Below are 19,255 nucleotides of genomic sequence, written 5' to 3' on the forward strand. Positions count from 1 at the left end.
CCCTCTAACAGAGTTTACAAAAAGACAAGAAGTCCTGTGGCACCTTATAGACTAACATATTTTGGAACATGAGCTTTTGTGGGCAAAGACCCACTTCGTCAGACACATGAGAGAGTGCATCTGACGAAGCGGGTCTTTGACCACGACAGCTTATGCTCCAAAATATTTGCTAGTCTTTAAGGTGCCACAGGACTTTTTGTTGTTTTTGAAGATACAAACTAACATGGCTACCTCTCTGATACTTACAAAAAGACAGTAACCTCAGAAAAATCCGGAGGATAAGAATTGCGAAGAAGCTTTTAACCCATTGAACCATATCTCTCCATCATCTATTGTTTTTCATACGGATATTTTGCAAGTATTTATATTACATCCAAATGCCTCAGATGTTGGATTTGGCCCCATATTTTCACGGAATTTTTCAGGTGGGGAGCGCTCAGTCCTGTATTTAAGCAGAAGATTGTTCCCTGGGAAAAGGACATTTTCCATTATGGAAAAACAAGCAATGGCAATTTAAGTGATTCATAAATTTTCTCTGGTACCACCTTTTGCGTACGTCCTTCTCACTGATTACTGACTAAACCAGTGGCATTGGCTGAATACCATGAACAGAGGTCTGCAACCTGTGGCTCCGGAGCCACATGTGGGTCTGTAAGGACGACTGTGTGGCTCCTGATGCTATAACTACTAAGTAAAAAAACAAAAAAACCTTCTGATTATTTTAAATAAATGGTGAACATGTAAAAGCCACAAAATGAATAACTCCTATCTGAAAAACGGTACGTGATCTCACAATGTTGGATAACTCCCCTGGTGTCGTGAGGAGGATAGTGATACAAATACGCAGGTAAAGTGTGAGGAAATAGAATATGTAAAAAGCTTATGAATGTCCTGCAGTAAACATGTATCACATTACAAATCATTGTGTGCACATTGTTCTTAAAATAGTGGCTATAAGAAGTATGGTTAGGCATTATTAAGGACCGTCTCTTGTTCACATGCATTGCAGCTCTTGAATTTTGAGGTTTTCTCTTTTTTTTTAACCAAATTGGAAAAAATGGTTATTCTTGCTCTTTTGATTGCCGACCCCTGACCATGAAGGAGTTGAACCCATGTATAATGCAATGGTTCCTGGCATACCAACCTTATAGGTTAAAATCATGTCTTTTCTAGAGAGGATGGAGATGTGGATGCTTTGAACCAGGCACCACTTCCCATCTTGATGGGTGGAGAATGTGATGGGGCACATCTTCATCCTAGGCCAGATCAAGTTAATAGGTCTGCTGGTATAAACAGGCACATTTGCAGAGCTTGGTGTATTCGGAGGAAATGAGCTTAAAAGGGAGGCCATCAAAGGAAAGAGTGGGAACCAGGAGGGGAGAATGCTGTGCCTCAGATGTAGCTTTTGAACGTCTGCCTCCTACAAGAGCCCACCAATCCAGGCATAATCTTACTGTAGCACAGAATGTTTAAAGATAAGCCCTAATCTGGAGTCTAGCTGTATTTAACTCCCTTGAAACACCCAGAGACTGAGTTTCCCTGTAATTTTAAGGATTTTGTAGGTATTCATGTAACACGTTTTCCTTTAAAAGGGCCAGCTTATCACAGGGTGACTTGGTCATGTTCAAGAAGTACCCACCTGAGAACAGAAATTGGATATTACTGTAGAATTCTTTTCGCTGTTGCAAACAAAGGTCTAACAAGATCCAGTGACTGGGAGTTCCAGCTAGACAAATTCAGACTGGAAAAAAGATAAAATTATTGTGTACCTCAGCAACATCCCCCTGCGATGGGCATTATTAGCAACTGTTAATGTTTTCTAAAAATAATTTGTATTCTGTCTGTGTCAACATTTTGTAAGTGCTGTCAGCAAAGGCAGGTTTACACCAAAAGAGACCTTCCTTGGCCCAAGCAGGATCAGCATTCAGAGCTGTTCTTATGTGATGTTAGATGGGAATCTGAAGCTTCTCCCACTTCTAAACACATCTGAATCTTATGGGTGCTCTAGACACGACTCTTTTGCTACACTGTGCAGCTTACAAATGGATAAAGTCCACGCTTAAGATGTCAGTGTACCTACCTGTCGGGTTTCAGATGTATAAATAATTTATTTTTCAACAGTTAATCACTCCCTGAAATTTTGTAACATAAAATGGCATCCTGCTTTTGCTTGTTGTTGTATGCAACAGTGGGGAACAGTAAGCATGCACGCCTGACTGGTGACGAGGTTCCTGTTCCTCATAATAGAATATAGCAATAAAAGAGATTACCTTCTTAAAATCAAAGAAACATTCAGAATACAGCAAGAAACACATCTGCCTAATAATGGCAGTGGAGTTTCTCTGAGTGTTGTCTGTATGGAACAGGTTCTGGATTGTGGTGTATTTGCATGTGATCCTTGCCAGGTTGCATGTAGTGCCTGCCCCAGTACATACTCAGAAGATACGGATTAATTCACACGTGCAGGCTGTACACTAAAATATGGTAAGAATGTTTCTGGCATATGAAGCCTCTCATGACAACTGGAGAGGGGAATGAGAAGCCAGTTATAAACAATTAATGGATTTATTTAAAAAGGGAAAATGAACATGTACTCTTGTGTTACAGATTCAGTGGTTCTTTCCTTTGACTCCGTTGGACGGACGGTAGGCTCAGGTACAATATCCCCCTTCTTTCCCCTTCTGTCTTCCTCACAAAAAGGCTTTATTTAATTAGACTTGGTAGCCATGTTGGGAGGCAGATAACAAGGAGTCAGATCTTGGTGCAGGATTACACTGAAAATTGGCTGTCTAACCAAAAGGATTCAATATATCCCTTGTTACGAGTACTGGAACTGGTAAGAGACTTGTCGTGGCAGGAGGTCTTGTCTTCTTGTGAAGTGCTACAGTGGCACAGCTGCAGGGATGTAGCTGTGCTGCCTTAGAGCTTCAGAGCCCTCCCCTCGGTTCAGGTTAGCCGCCTCCCCTGAGAAAGGCTGTCTACATGGCCACTTGGGTTGGCTTAACTAAGTTGTTCCGGCGTGTGGGGTTTTCACTCGCCTGAGACACATGGGTGGGTTGATCTGATTTTCTAGTGTAGCCCAGATGGAAAAGGTGAACCACTTCCAATAAGCAGGCCATGACTACACTACCTCTTTTGTAGGTGTCACTGATGTCATTGAGGTGTGTGAAAAAATCCCCCTCTGAATGACGTGTCACACAGACTCAAGCTCCAGTGTGGACAGTGCTGTGTTGGCAGAAGACACTCTCCCCCTGACATAACTACCACCACCTGCTGGGGGCGGTTAATCACGTCCATGGGAGCACAGAGTGGTCGTATGGGGGATCTCAGAGTGGATCATCAATGATCTAGAAAATGAGGTAAGCAGTGAGGTGGTAAAGTTTGCAGATGACACCAAGTTGTTCAGGACAGTCAAAACCAAAAGGGATTGTGAAGAACTACAAACAGATCTCAGCAAACTGAGTGATTGGGCAGCAAAATGGCAAATGAAATTTAATGTGGGTAAGTGTAAGGTAATGCACATTGGGAAAAATAACCCAAATTGCACATACAACATGATGGGGTCAAATTTAGCTACGACAGATCAGGAAAGGGATCTTGGAGTTATAGTGGATAGTTCTCTGAAGACATCCACGCAGTGTGCAGCGGCAGTTAGTAAGGCAAATAGGATGTTAGGAATTATTAAAAAAGGGATCGATAATAAGACAAAAGATATCACACTTCCCCTATATAAAACTATGGTACGCCCACATCTTGAGTACTGCGTGCAGATGTGGTCTCCTCACCTCAAAAAAGATATATTGGCATTAGAAAAGGTTCAGAAAAGGGCGACTAAGATGATTAGGGGCTTGGAACGGGTCCCATATGGGGAGAGGCTAGAGAGACTGGGACTTTTCAGTTTGGAAAAGAGGCGATTGAGGGGCGATATGATAGAGGTATATAAAATCATGAATGGTGTGGAGAAAGTGAATATAGAAAAATTATTTACCTTTTCCCATAATACAAGAACTAGGGGACACCAAGTGAAATTGATGGGTAGTCGGTTCAAAACTAATAAAAGGAAATTTCTTCACACAGCGCACAGTCAACCTGTGGAACTCCTTGGCGGAGGAGGCTGTGAAGGCCAGGACTCTGTTAGGGTTTAAAAAAGAGCTTGATAAATTTTTGCAGGTTAGGTCCATAAATGGCTATTAGCCAGGGGTAAAGTACGGTGCCCCAGCCTTCAGTACAAGGGCAGGAGATGGATGGCAGGAGATAAATCACTTGATCATTGTCTTGTGTTCTCCTTCTCTGGGGCACCTGGCATTGGCCACTGTCGGCAGACGGGATACTGGGCTGGATGGACCTTTGGTCTGACCCAGTATGGCCATTCTTATGTTCTTATGTACAGCTGCACTGCTGCAAGCTCGTTAGCATAGATGTGGAGTCAGGCAGGGGGGCTGAGTGCACGCAATCAAACTAATGGTCCAGCTTCTAGTGTGAAAGTCATGGAGTTGACATTGCCCACTGAGCAGGGGAAAACCATTCCATTCTACCAGAGGGGAGTTTCTCCATGGAACATGCAGTTGCATTCTATGAGGGACGGGAGATGAGGATGGCTCTGAGGAGGGGAATTTCTGTATTTTCTCAAGAAGGCTGTGACTGTGTTTTCTGCAGAGCTAAGCAGAGTTAGTGAAACCAAGGGGAGCACCTGGATGATCTTGTTTCCATTGCCCTCTGGGTATGACCATGTGTGTTCCTGGGCATCATGTAATTAAATTGAAGCAAAAAGCAAAACTGAAGGATGCTCTCGTGCCTGGACTGCTGCTGGGAATGAGTGAGCATTAGTTTGGCTGTTTGTTTGTGGCACAGGGACTGTAGTTAAGGTGCACTGTCCTGAGGCAGGCATTTCCATAGAGCAGCTGCAGCAATGGGTAAAATTCAGGTTGTACTGCTTACAGCATTAGCATGTAAAACAGCAAGGACAAAAAGACTTGGAAAGTCCTTTCCTAGAAGTGTCAGTGTAAGGATGACATTGGCTTAAATGTGTCCTCCTATAGCCGCAAAAAATCTGACCTGATCACGTTTGCTTTTCAAACAATGAAATTTGCTTCTAGATTTCTTTTGCCCAATACTCTTTTCCCCCCAGGTTGATAGGTGTAGTTTGCTGCCTTCCAGCATGGCACTAGTCTTCTGCCTGCACGCTCATCAAACAAACCCTGCTGCCTGGCACTGGCAAGTGAAGCTTGTGCAGAGAGCTCAGATCTATCCCTGCATCGGTGTCCTTTGCCTCGTATTTAAGCCCCCCATGCATTCTGCTGTTCTTTCACAGTTCTCTAGAAAGCTGATCTGTTCAGAGTGCATGATCGATTCAGAAACAGTTTTTCTTTTAGGAGGGTTGCTGGCATGTATGTAGAATGGAAATGATGCCAGCTTTGGTGAAAACAGTTGGTGCTTTGCATTAACCCTACCTCTAAACCCTGCCCCGCTAATTACTGTGCAGCCTTTTCTTTGGCCCTAAAGGGAAGTTTCTTTTAATCCTCAGAAGTGGCCAAGAATTGAAAAGGTTGAAGTATGTGAAATCTCTGGGTGAATTCAGAGGGTCATAATTCAATCTTGGTTTCCCTGCAAGAATCATTGCTTAGCTACTTGCCAGTTGTAAAGCACACTTAATTACATAGTTAATTTGAGTTTGGTGTATCTTTACAGAATCCTGAGCAGTTAGTCATAAATGTGGAGTTAAAATATTATTTCCCTATGTGCCGATTTTCATTGAATGTTAAAATTAGGGGCATTATCACTAGAATGGGGTATTACAATTTGAGGGGAGATAAGTGATTATAAACTTTATTTAATTCACGAAAAAAATTCTTTTTATCTGTGTCTCTGAAGTCTTTTTTTTCTGTGTGAGGAGTGGGAAACAAGGCTAGATGTAGGCAGGGAGATTTCCTGGGACCGTTGGAGAGACAGGTCCATGGTCTCTCATTTATTACATCACGGGAAGGGCAGTTGAAGTGCTGAAGAGGTCAGTAAAATACCCTTTCGTAATTCCATGTCCCCCTAAAAAAAGAAGTCCAATTTTTCTGTTCTTATTGTGAAATAACCTGCTACTCAGGAGAGAGGAGCTGAGAAATGCCAAAGATAACAGGTTTTCCAGAGGTGTGTGTGTTAAATTGCCCTTGTATCAAACACTTTGGATTTACTATGTTGTATGTTCTTGTGCAAACTGGGAACTGGGACATGTAATAGGACAGTTGGCGTGTGGTCCCTGCCCAACTGAGGAATAGCTTTCCTTGTTAAACAGGAAGGAGAGAGAGAAAAACTGTGACTCTTGTTCTTCTGCCGTCCATCCCATCTCATCCTGCTGTGGACCCAGGGACTGTCAGCGCCCAGAAAGAACCTAAAGAACCTGTGGCTGCACCAGGCCCAGCCATTCCGAGTAGGTGTTTTCAGGTTGGAGTATAAACGGGGGAAAGGTTGAGAGTTTAATAAAGTAATTATTCAGGGTGAATTAACAGTCAGTCACATCATTCCTAGCATTTTGTATCATTTTAAACCAGCACAAAGAAACTGTACAAATGGGCAGACTGAGTACTTTGTTCAACTTTTAAGAAGTGTTCAAATATAACCAATAATTCAGATTTTTCCTTGGCCAGAATAAATTCTCTTTAGCCGTGTCTACACGTGCACGCTACTTGGAAGTAGCGGCACTAACTTCGAAATAGCGCCCGTCACGGCTACACGTGTTGGGCGCTATTTCTATGTTAACATCGACGTTAGGCAGCGAGACGTCGAAGCCACTAACCCCATGAGGGGATGGGAATAGCGCCCTACTTCGACGTTCAACATCGAAGTAGGGACTGTGTAGTCATTGCGCGTCCCGCAACATCGAAATTGCGGGGTCCTCCATGGCGGCCATCAGCTGAGGGGTTGAGAGATGCTCTCTCCAGCCCCTGAGCTCAATGGTGGCCGCATGGAGCACCCCTTAAAGGTCCCCGCCCCCTCCCTTCCTGTGCAGAAAGCTGAGAGAAGATGCAGGCGGCAGCCCAGACACGCGGCCAGCCTGCACGTTCCTCAGCCAGCACAGACAGCCACCCCAGCTGCGATGGCCACCCAGCAGCGCCCCCAGGAGACCCCCCCCCCAAGGGGAGCCAGGGCTCGCAGGCTGGCAGCCAGGGCAGCAAGCGGCAGTGGGGCCCCTCCTGGACGGAGGCCGAGCTTCGGGACCTGCTGGGGCTCTGGAGTGAGGAGGAGGTGCTCCAGGTAATGGGGAGCAAGAGGCAGAACGCGGATGCGTTCGCTTGGCTGGCCAAGGGCCTGGCCGCCCGGGGTCACCCTGCCCACACTCCGGACCATGTCTGGAGTAAAGTCAAGGAGCTGCGGCAGGGTTACGCCCGGGCCCGGGATGCGGCTGGCCGATCTGGGGCTGTCCCCATCACTTGCCCCTTTTACAGGGAGCTCAGGGACATCCTGGGCCCCCGGCACACCTCCTCCCCTCTGGCCACTCTTGATACCTCGGCTGAGGAGCCCCAGCAGGCTCCGGAGCCGGAGTCCGCCCCGGAGGTAAGCCCCGCACCCCGGGGGCCCCCCAGGAGCCCACCCCCGGGGCACCGGAGCAGGAGGAGGAGGGGGACTCCTCCTCCACCGACACCGGCCTGCACATCCTCCTGCCATCGAGGAGCAGCAGCCGGGCGTCCGCCCCATGGGTGTTCCCCAACTGTGGGAGTGGACCTACAGGTATGTACCCCCCCGGTGTACACCCCCGGGGTTGAGGAGCGGGGGTAATAGATATGTGGCCAGGGCCCTCCACATGCCCAGATGGCCATGGCCCCAAGGACAGCAGTGCCATGTCCCTCACAGGAGTGCATCAGCCCCTGCCCCGCCCCCCCAGCACGACAGTGCCATGCCCCATCCCCGGGGCTGGGGGGAGCGGAACCTCTAGGGTCCCCTGGGAGGAGGGGGTGGGACACCCCCCAGCAGCAGCAGCATGTGATGGAGTGGGGGGAGTGCAAATGCGAGTCTCAGGCTAGATATGAGCAACAAGCTGAATAGCTCCCAGTGGCTAAGGATGATCCTGGGGCTACAACTGGCAGGTTACACCTCTGCCCTGAACAAAGAGGAGGGAGGAGCCGAGCTGGGTTTGAATCGGGGGCTGCAGTTAGAGGCTAGGGGAAGGGAGAGCTGGAAGGCAGCCAGCCTGAGGAGGGGGAAAGCTACACCCCAGAGGGGCACCCCTCGGGGTCTTCTCCCCAGGACGGGTTGGAAGGACTGTCTCTGACTGCTGTACTGTCACTTCTGGGAGAAACTGGGCATCTGTTGCCTAAGAAACCTCTCCTGTCAGACCCTGCTGAGTGAAGTGAGAGTCACTCCCTCAGGGGGACAGGGTGCAGTGCAGGGGGACCCTTGAACCCCATCACAGCAGCATCTCCCGGGGACGGGGATGGGGAACCTGCAGCACAGGGGTGGGGGGACAAGGGCCACGGCTCGGGGCCCACACTAACGCCTGTCTCCACCTTCTTCCCTCCCTCCTGTGTTCCGCAGCTGCACCATCGGAAGGACCGGAGAGCGCCGGCGAGGCGTCAGTGGTCCCGGAATCCCCTCCGGGGCCATCGCTCCAGGCCAGCCCCTTGGCGGAGGACCGACTGGCCCCACGGCGGGCAAGACGGCGGACCCAGCACCACCACCCGATGGCGATGGACCCGCAGCTGCTGGCCCTCCACCGCCAGCAGGTGGAGGTCACGGAGCAGCGGCTGCAGGTGGAGCAACGCTGCCTCCACCTCCAGGAGCGGGCGCTGGCCTGGCGCCAAGAGGCATGGGGGGCCTACATGGAGACCTTTAACCACATAGCGGACTACCTGGCCCCCGTGCCGCGCTGGCCGCTGCTGCGCCTGCCCTGACTGCTCCACCCGCTGCGCCACCCGCTGCTCCTGTCATCGCCCCGCCACTGAGGGCCGTTCCGCCGAGGGAGACCTGGGGCCAGCTGACGTTCGCCGGCTGTATCTGCCAGTCCGCCCGGCCCCCAGCCAGCCCTGGACAGGGCTGCTGCCGAGGCGGGGCTCCCGGCCGCCCACCCCCAGTGCTGGACTATAGGGGCGTGGGGCCCAGGACGTGGCCCCCCCCTTGTATATATTCCCCCCACTGTTTTGTTCTTTGCGTTGTATATAGTTTGTATTTATTTATGTACCCCCGTTTGCCCAGTCTGATCCTCCCCCCATGTAAGTAGTTCTCCCCTTCCTTGTTATCCCTGGTTTTTTGTTAATATATACATACACTTTTCATATTTAAGTTAGTTAGAAGTTCCTGCATATAGTTAGTATTAGTTAGAACAGCGTTCAAAGTAAACAAGTTTGATTTCACAAACAAGTGTCTGCTTTTATTTGTCCAGGAAAATTGTGTGGGGGGGGTGTGCTGTTGGGTGCTCCGTGGTGTGGGCGTAGGGGCAGGGAGTGTTGTGGAGGATGGGGGGAGAGTGGGGGGCCTGCCAGCGTTCACCCCGCGGCCTCATCGAAGTGGGCCTGCAGGGCCTCCCAGACCCGGGTCCCTTCGGGGTCCACCTGGCAACTGGGGGCAGCGGGTGGCTGCACATCAGCCCTGCCGGCCTCCACAGCCCAGCCCTGAAAGAAGGCCTCCCCCTTGCTCTCCACCAGAGTGTGTAGGGCGCTGCACGCACCCACCATCTGGGGGATGTTGGTGGGGCCCGCATCCAGGCGGGTGAGGAGACATCTCCAGCGCCCTTTGAGGCAGCCAAATGAGCGCTCGACCACGTGGCACGCGTGGTTCAGGCGCCGGTTGAAGCGCTCCTGGCTGGCAGAGAGATGGCCCGTGTAGGGGTGCATGAGCCAGGGCCGGAGGGGGTATGCCGCATCTGCGATGAGGCAGAGGGGCATGGTGGTGTCCCCCACAGGGATCACCCACTGGGGGATGTAGGTCCCTGCCTCCAGCCAGCGGCACAGGCCCGAGTTCCGGAAAACCCGGGCGTCGTGGGTGCTGCCAGGCCAGCCCACATAAATGTCCTGGAAATGGCCCCGGCTGTCCACCAAGGCCTGGAGGACCACTGAGTGGTAGCCCTTCCGGTTTATGTAGCGTCCTCCACTGTGCACCGGGGCGCGGATGGGGATGAGAGTCCCATCCGGAGCCCCGAAGCAATTGGGGAAGCCCAGGGTGGCAAAGCCCGCGATGGTGGCATCTGGGTCCCCCAGCCTCACAAGCCTGTGGAGGAGCATGGCGTTGATGGCGCGCACGACCTGCAGGGGAAGCACATGGGAGAGCACCAATGAGGGGTGAGCAGGGTGTGTGTGGCCCTCCCCTGCCAGGGCCCCCCTCCCCTCTCCTGCCAGGGCCCCCCTGCCCTGCCAGGGCTGCCTCCCCGCCTCCCCCTGTGGGTCCTCTTACCTCCATGAGGACAGCCCCGACGGTGGCCTTGCCCACGCCAAACTGCTGTCCCACGGATCGGTAGCTGTCTGGAGTGGCCAGCTTCCAGACAGTGATGCCGACCCCTTTCTCCACTGGGAGGGCACGCCGCATGGCGGTGTCCTGGTGCCTGAGTGCGGGGGTGAGCCACTGGCATAGCTCCAGAAATGTCTCTCGGCTCATCCTAAAGTTCCTGAGCCAGCGGTCGTCGTCCCACTCCCCAAGCACCAGCCGCTCCCACCAGTCAGTGCTGGTGGGGTAGCTCCACAGCCGGTGGCGTGTGAGGTGGCGGGTGGGGGGTCAGGGTGCTGCAGGGTTGGGGGTTGAGTCCTCCTCCCCTGCGGGCCGCTCCTCCTCCTGTGTGGCAAGGAGGTGCTCAGCTGCTTCCCGCATGGTATGGAGCAGGGCGAGCCCTGCTCCTGCATGGGCGGCTCAGTGGACCTCTGGCTGCTGCTGCTGGGGGTCCATGACTGCATTGCCCGAGGTCTGCGTGCCTATGGCTCTGCAGACCGCGTGCTGTGCAGGCTGTGTGTGTCTGGGAGGGGCCCTTTAAGGGAGTGGTTAGCTGTTGCCCCGGAAGCGCTAGCCCGTCCTGTGACCCTGTCTGCAGCTGTGCCTGGCACCCCTATTTCGATGTGTGCTACTTTGGCGTGTAGACGTTCCCTCGCTGCGCCTATTTCGATGTGGTGCTGCGCAACGTCGATGTTGAACATCGATGTTGCCAGCCCTGGAGGACGTGTAGACGTTATTCATCTTCGATGTCTCCACATTGAAATAGGCTACTTCGATGTAGGCTTCACGTGTAGACGTAGCTTTTAATTGCTTGAAGACTTCGTTGTATTTTCATATCTGTTATTTTGTTTATGTGGGATTCTCAACTTTCAGGTGTGCTGGAAGACTGCTGACTGTTATTTCTTATGTGGCGGAAGCTAGCGGGTCATGAGGACAATGCTGTGGACGTGCTTTTGTAGCTGTGCGCTCTTTGTCTAAGATACAGATAGAATTATTTTGGTGGGCTAGAGGTTTCTTGTTTTGTACAGAGGATTTTGGTGGTTTATATTTGCTTATTCTGCAAAACTGCTTTTGTTAATCTTTGCTTACTGGGACTTATTTCCTCTGTTATCTATCTCACTGTAGAGTAAATGGGAGATGGTTGAATTGTTGCCAATGACTTTCATGTGCTGGTTTGGTGTGGATTGTCTTTCCATGATTTGGCCAACATAGTCAGTGTCACTGTTTCGTCACCACTCCCGCTGAACGTGCAGCTGTGAGTATGTCCGTGTGGTAGTGCTGAGAAGTCATTTATAATGGATTTTACAGTAAAAATAATCCAGTATCATTTTTCTTTGTCTTTGGTATCTGCAGATGTCAGCCTTCCGTGTAGGTCTCTGAGAGCGCATGTACATTACTCTTTTATTAATACTATATTTTATTTTTACTAGGAAATATGATACAACTTCTAAAATGGAGAAACAAATTATTTTGAAAGATTCACCAAGGGCTCATTGACTGTGTGCAATTGGATATATGTGTCTGAGTGAAATAAGTTTGTTTAACAAAGAATGTACATGGGTTTCAGCAGGTAACTTCTTCCAGTAATACAGGACATATGCAGTTCATAGGGTGAAATCTTTCACCTTTACACTGGAATTCATTCCCTGAGTTCAGTCTAAATCAGGCGAACGGATTTCCCTGTAGCTGGAATTACTGTAATTTATTAGGAAAGGAAATAACTCATGATTTGCACAGTCCATTCACTTTATTATGAAAACTGAAACCTCTCAGGCTTTGATAATGCTAAAACATTGGGTTTGGAATGAAATGAATTACTTCATTCTCTGAACTAGTGAAGCATATGTCTATTTTGAGGGTAGGGTCATGACCGCTAACTTGAGACACCTCTTTGATGGATCACCCCTAAAACAGTATTGGTGAGTGCTTCTCAAACTATTGCCAGCTTATGTAAATTGTAGAAAATGAAGTATTGGCCTCATGGTATTGGAAATGTATCCACATCAGATGGCATAATTTTGGCAATTTTAATAGGTACTCAATAAAGATTATCGTAGGCAGAGTTGGTAAAGCTTTCTGTAATTAAGCTTGCCCAACACTTCGCGTTGCTATCCTCTGTTTTCGGTTGCTTGTAACTGTGCTGAATTGGAACTGTATGGATTCAGATTTCCTATGGTAGCTGTATGTCTCAGGCTGAAGTTTTGGCAAAGTTTCTGGGGAAAGATGGTTCAGCCATTTCTGAGAACAAGATTTAGGGAAAGTACATTGTTTTTTCAATGTTTTAAAAAATGAACTTTTATCTGTTTCTTTGAGACGCTCTAGTACCTCCTGCCTTTGGAGTCAGAACTTACATTTTGTAGTGAATGAGTGTGATTATTCTATCTGGTGTGATTATTTGTAGGTAAATGTTTCAAAATCAGGTTCATAGCTGGAGGCTGGAAAAGAATGCCCAACTTTGGCCAAGTTCCATAAGTCTTTGAACAATTTCAGTTCATGGATGGACCAGTAGAGACGTGTTAGAACTTGCAGGTAACACCCCACCCCTGTCCCGCCCCACCCCAGTTTCTACATGTACTGGGCATGCTCCAGCCTAGGGTTGTCGGGGCTGCGCAGGACTTGCTTTGCAATTGCTTCACCTAACTGCTGTGTCACCAGATGCGTGAAGCAAGAGAAGGGACACTGTCTTTCTTACAATCTCAGTGCTTTACCTGCTGGGGCTCAGGCAGTGAGGAAGTGGAAGCTGCCTGACTTCAATGCAGAAGGAACAGATTGGGAAGAGGAGCAACGTGGAGCAGATGAAGTAGAAGTCTCGGCTTGGGATAACTAGCCCAGACAACTTTAATTCTGGCATATCCTAACTTCTGAATGCTTGGTTTTGCAATCTTAATGTTCTTTTTCGAGTGATTGCTCGTGGACATTCCAAGTTGGGTGTGCGCAGGTGCATGCCCAGTCATCAGAAGCTTTTTGCCCTACCCAGTAGCCATGGGGTCAGAGCGGCGTTTCCTGGAGTGACGCCAATATGTTGACCGATATATGCGCCACCCAGCCTACCCCCAGCTCAGTTCCTTCTCACCACACTGCCATTTTTTGGAGCTTTTACTTTTCTCTACCCAATGTATTAGCTAGTAGCCTGTTTTTATAGTGTGTAATAGTTCTTAAGTACATGTAAATAGTTTTGTTGTTAGGTCGTTAGTTCAAACCCATCTTCTGATAGCTGAAGCAGGGGCTTTCCATCCCCAGGCTTTAAGACTTGTTTTAAGTGTGGCAAGTGTATGCCCAAGGAGTGACCCTCATTCAGCTTTTCTGACTTTTCTGGGGAAAGGACACTTACACAACCGTTACTCAGTTTATAAGGCTTTTCAGCCAAGGGCTTTGAAACATGGGGCCCAGCGACTTTCCTAATGGAAGTGGCACTTCAGCCCCAGGAGTCCCCAGCGGGAGCTGGAAGTGGAGCTGCTTCGGTGCAGAGTGCACCAGCACCATCCATCACGGTGCCAACTAAGGACTCCTGGCATGGGGAGCAGGTGCAGCGCTGTTGCCCTCATGGTGCCATTGAAGTCAACCTCCAGTGCCAAAAAAAGAAGAGGAGGCATGAGAAGCACAGGTTGCCAATGTCTAAGTGAGATGGCCACAGGTCCTTGGCTCCGTCACACCCTGCCAAGGGGCAGGAGGTGTGTAGGATGAAGCTGGTGCAGAGCGGGAGCCCGCATTTTCTGAACTTCCCCTCAACACCAGAGGCATTTCAAGTGGCCCAAGGACTTTTACAGATGATGGTGCTGGGTCCTTCTCCATCTATGGAGGACCGGCACCGTAGCATCGAGACAGAGAAGTGTCCGGTGCATGTGGACCTGATGCCAATGCCAATTCCAGCACTGATGTCAGTGCCAGCACCGACTCAACATTGGATGCTGAGCGCTCTGGTGCTGTCCCATCAGGGAGCAGTGGAGGGCCAGTTCCATGTGCCTTATCCTCCCGTGCACGCACCACCATCAACTTGGTTGTCATCAGCACTGACATCGGTGTCTCAGCTCTGGTCTTCAGCATCTGAGTTGGACTCCTTTTACTCGAGCTCTTGTCACAGTGGGAGCACACGAGTGTTTTGCTACAGCCCTCACAGGCACCATAATCACCGTTCGGATAATATGGTTTGGCTGCCAGGTTCACAAAGTGCTCAGCGGTGGCCCTTTTGGACCCTGTGGGCCTTTCGTGAAGCACAGACCCGGGGCATGGGAGTGACATCCAAGGTGCTGGCGACCCCACCAATCCCACACTTGGCACTGTTGGTGTCACTGGGCACCCCCCTGCCAGAACAGCAGCAGGACCCAGCAAATATCTTAGAGCCGCCTGCCCCTGTGTCATCAGCCCCATCACAACAGGGCTGGATTCCACCGGTGCTGACAGCCACCACAGGTGCTGGATCAGGCCCAAGGGCAACAACCTATGCCAGCTCCATATCAGCTGCCAGCCATGGGGTTTCCTGGTCAATTGGCACCTCTGGTCATGCCAAGCACAGTGCCAGCCATCTTCCCTTCTGTGTCATCTGTGAGCCAATTGAAAGGCCAGGGCCCTACTACCCTCCCCTTCCATACAGAGAGTCAGGAGCTTTCATCTTCATCCACACCAGATGAGGTGGTAGTGGGCTCTTCGGACTCTCCTGTGTTGGACGATGGCAGGGCCTTCCATCAGCTCCTTTGGAGGGTGTCCCAAAACTTAGGGGTACAGGCAGGGGAGGCCCATGATGACATGAACCCAATCACAGACATTTTGTCCTCTGTGGGACCCACCAGGGTGGCTCTACCCATAATTAAGACAATTGCCCCCTCAGCAAAGATGGTCCGGCAGACCCCTGTTTCTGCCCTTCCTACACTCCGTAGGAATGAGAGATGGTATTTTGTCCCATCTCTGGGCAATGAACATTTGTTCACTCACCCCCCTGCCCGACTCCCTGGTAGTGGACGGTACAAATCACAGAGAGCACCAAGAGTTCCAGGGTCCCTCCCCCAAAAATAGAGACGCTAAGCGCTTGGACCTCTGTGGGAAGAAAGCTTATTCGACGGGTGGGTTACAGTTGGGAATCCGCCAACCGGCAGGCCCTGGTTAGTGGATACGCTTACGACACTGTTACTGCCCTCTTGAGGTTCTTGGAGTTGGTGCCACCTGAAACCAAACAGGACTTCACAGAGGTGGTGGAGGAGAACAGACTGGTTCCCAGGGTGGCACTACAGGCTGCACTGGGTGCTGTGGAATGCTGCCCCTCCAGGTATGGAATCTGGAATTGCCGTGCGTGGGGGGCACGGCTGCAGGTCTCTGGCCTAACACATGAGGTCCAGCAGACAATTCCGGACCTCCCCTTTGACGGCCCGACGCTGTTTTTGGAGAAAACTGATAAAAGACTCCAGGGCCATGGGGATAAATGGTGGCAGTGTAAATTCCAGTAAGACAAGTTTAATTATTACTGTATTCTATATTTGTTAGTTGATTTTATTCAACTGCCCACTGTGTATTTAAATCAGTAGGGATATGTAATCTTACTCTGTGATACCATGTTTCTTGTTAAATAACTGTGTGTTCACTCTAAATATATTGTATGTATATCATTTATCATTGGTAGTTTTGAGTTAGACCCATGCCACATAAGAAAGTATTTATTATTTGTTAGAATAGGTGTATTCCTGGAGGTTCCAAAGGCATGTCATTGGGTGTGTACAGGGGCTATCCAGGAGAGGCACCGACAGTTTTAAATTTCTTTAGGAGAAAAGGGAATACAGCAAGGGTGGCAGCTGCTTCTGTCAGGAGCAGGGATACTGAGCAGTCAGTGCACTGGTCAGTTTCCCAGCTCCCCTGAGTGATGGGTACCCAGAGCCAGGTGCCATCTCCCCACCACTCAGAGTCACGTTAACCTGAGATTCGCGCAACATGAGTCAGCTTATCTCAGGGTTCTGCTGTAGTCTCAATCTTGATAGGGATTGAACTTCATCAGGGCAGGGCTGACACATAGTTGGGGAGAGCTGTTGCTGGCAGAGGATTTCAGTCTCCTGAGTTGTCCACATTAATTCCTTTGACAATCAGTTACATTTAAAATAAAAAAAAAATGAGACTTGTCTTCCCACCACACTGTATGACAAGTTTAAAACAGTAATTCCATACGTAGTCTCTGATCTGTAAGCAAGCGGCATTTCCTTCTGCATTGTTATGGCACAAGTCATTATGTTCACAGTTATCAAGTAGATCCTGGAAGGTTAGCCCTTGTGCCTTCTGGTGTGATTGTTTGTGGATAAATGTTTCAAAATCAGGCTCGTACTTGAAGTCCAAAAATACTGTGAACCAAATTCATTGCTGATATGTTGAGTTCATACCAGTGAAGCATTTGGCTCTCTGTGTCGCTATATATCTCTGAGGCTATAGCTGTAAAACAGAAATTTGTAAACCTGTATTTGGTTTAATACTTCGTGTCCTGGGACGGTCTGTTTGGGTGGTCTGTTGACAGTTTACAGACATGAGACAAAGTGTTTCTCACTCACGGGTCAGCAGCTGAATTACTATTGGATGCTTGGGAGAAAGTTTTATTTGTGCCAGCATTTAACTTGGAACGGGATTTGCGTTATTTATGGAGATTGCTATATTTGGCTGAACTTCTGTTTGTGTAATCCTTATTACACTTTTATTATTGTTGACAGCTATTAGATTCTGACTGAACTCTGGTCTTTCTTACAATATAGAAATATGTTTCATTTCTGACTTGAGGGAATCTCATGTTCTTCTGGGGTTGGAGGAAGTTCATTTCACATGTTCATTTAATTCTGGGCTTTCCCACACTATTTTTTTGCTCTTTGTCAGCCATGGTCAATAATTGCTAAGCATGAGTGAAAATTCAGTCAGGTCAGTTCAGTTACATCTGTCTTTCAACATATTGCTTCTTCAGTATATTTCCCCTGTGGCTGAGAGGGGAAACCCTTTTCCAGATTCTCTCTCATACTGTTCTGACTACTTTTTTATGTATTTATTATAATATCTTCTTTTTAGGCCTGTTATTTCGTACATCACTCCCTTTGAAATGGAGGATATAGCCATAGTGCCTAGGAGTTAAAGGGAAATAATGTTGTCTGCACGCGAGTAGAATGAGAGATGAAAGACTATGCAATTATAGTAAAAGCAATACAGACCTCTATGGGGAAATACTGTGACTGTGGGTTGGGATTGGGATGTATTTTCCCCACCACAAAAAAAAATAGGGCTGCCTGAGAAGAATTATCTGGTTCATCTTAAAAATGCACTTACTCATGGTAAGTGTTGTATAAGATTCTAGATGGATCTTTGGGTCCGTTAAGGCCGCGAAGGGTGCTCTATGGAATTTTGAGAATGGCCTTCCTGTTCTTTGAGTGCTTGCTCACATTAATTCCAAGCAAATGTGTGTACGCCATGTGCATAGTCACTGGAAGGTTTTTGCCCTAGCAGCACCTGTCAGATCGACAGTGGTGCCCCTCAGAGTTGCACCTTCATGGTGATGTAAATAGGTCTCTGCTGATTTGCCATCTCTTCATTTCCTTCCTACTGTCAGTGATGAGCATTGAAGCAGATTCTCTCCTGTGAACAGCAAACCATCCCCTAGATGACTTTCATTAAGCTTCACTTGTAAATAGTTAAAAGCTTGTAGCTAGTTAATTAGTCATCCTGGATAACCATGTCCAGTGGGTTCGCCTCTATGCAGTCAAAATCAAAGGGTGAACTTTGGAATGTGGAATATTTGGACTCTAATGGATAACCCAGACTGTGGATGTCCCAAAAGAAGCATGACAGTCATTGCCAGTGAGCCATGACGATTCATTATTGATATAGCTGCCCTGGCAGAAATGTGCAGACCAGGAGAAAAGCAGCTAAGAGAAGGTGGATGGTGTACCTTTTTCTGGAAAATAGCCCCAAAGGAAGGAAAATGAATTCATGGGTTTGGATTTGCCATCAAGAACAAACTGACAGAGATCCTATCTGGAGTCCCTGTTGGCATCAATGAGCATCTCATGACTCTCCAAAGAAAGCTGTACACCCTGAAGACGTGTATGAACATTGGGGTCGATTGAAAAATGCCATCATTGGAGCTTATGGAGACACCGTTGGCTACCAGTCCAGGAAGCATCAGGACTGATTTTAGGAGAATGATGTGGAAATTGAATGTCTGATTGAGGCAAAAGGGAAAGCCTTTACGGCCTGTGTCATGTGACTGGATTTTTATATTGGCTATGATAGCCATTTTGTGTGTCCATTGTGTCTTTTGTCTCCAAATATTGTGCCAGGGCGCCATGTGAGGTTTCTAAGAAAAGCAGAAAATGCTCTGAATTTATGTAAGCTACTTATGTCTTTGCCATGTTATTTTAGCTCTGTGGCTATATTAGAAATGTGTTTGTGCTAAGATTCACAATAGGTGGTGTGATACCCACCCCCAGCCAGGATGATAGACTGAGTAATGGCTCAGACAGCCAGTACACATATCAGGAAAGTGGGACTTCTCTCCTGGAATGCAGCCAGTGTCAATGGGTCACAATAGCCTACCTGGGTCAGGAGTCTGTAGGCTAGGCAATGGATGGAAATCAGATGCCCAGACATCCATTCCACATATTATGCATATGGACTGGGGTGTGCTGGCAAGCTCAACAACCAATGGCAGAGGGTCACAGCACACTAACCATTTTGCTAGTCTTTAAAGTGCTACTTGACTGCTTTTTGTTTTGATAGCACACTAACTGAGTGAGTATCAGAGAGCACTCTCCCATAGCACTTCAGTCGCTCTGGACACTCAGTAACAGATTTAAAAGTACCAGTCCTAAAACAAAGAAATTTAAAAAATCAAATGGAGAAAGAA

At 48.7% G+C, this 19,255-nt stretch overlaps 1 protein-coding gene across 13 annotated transcripts in view; it reads left to right on the plus strand.

The window, feature by feature from the left end:
- Positions 1–19,255, plus strand: part of ST3GAL3 (ST3 beta-galactoside alpha-2,3-sialyltransferase 3) — a 355,629-nt gene that overhangs the window by 123,268 nt on the left and 213,106 nt on the right. For 4 of the 13 annotated variants that reach the window (XM_075002696.1, XM_075002691.1, XM_075002688.1 and 1 more), the window contains exons 3-4: positions 2,608–2,655; positions 6,284–6,418. The exons of 5 other annotated variants lie outside the window; for them this stretch is intronic. In XM_075002696.1, coding sequence (XP_074858797.1) covers positions 2,608–2,655; positions 6,284–6,418 — 183 coding nt within the window. Of the gene's footprint in view, positions 1–2,607; positions 2,656–6,283; positions 6,419–11,562; positions 11,657–19,255 lie in introns of those variants that run through there. 4 more of the 13 variants (XM_075002694.1, XM_075002692.1, XM_075002702.1 and 1 more) reach the window with 3 other exon arrangements.

This window comes from Carettochelys insculpta, chromosome 9, assembly GCF_033958435.1.
Source record: "Carettochelys insculpta isolate YL-2023 chromosome 9, ASM3395843v1, whole genome shotgun sequence".
NCBI lineage: Eukaryota > Metazoa > Chordata > Testudines > Carettochelyidae > Carettochelys > Carettochelys insculpta.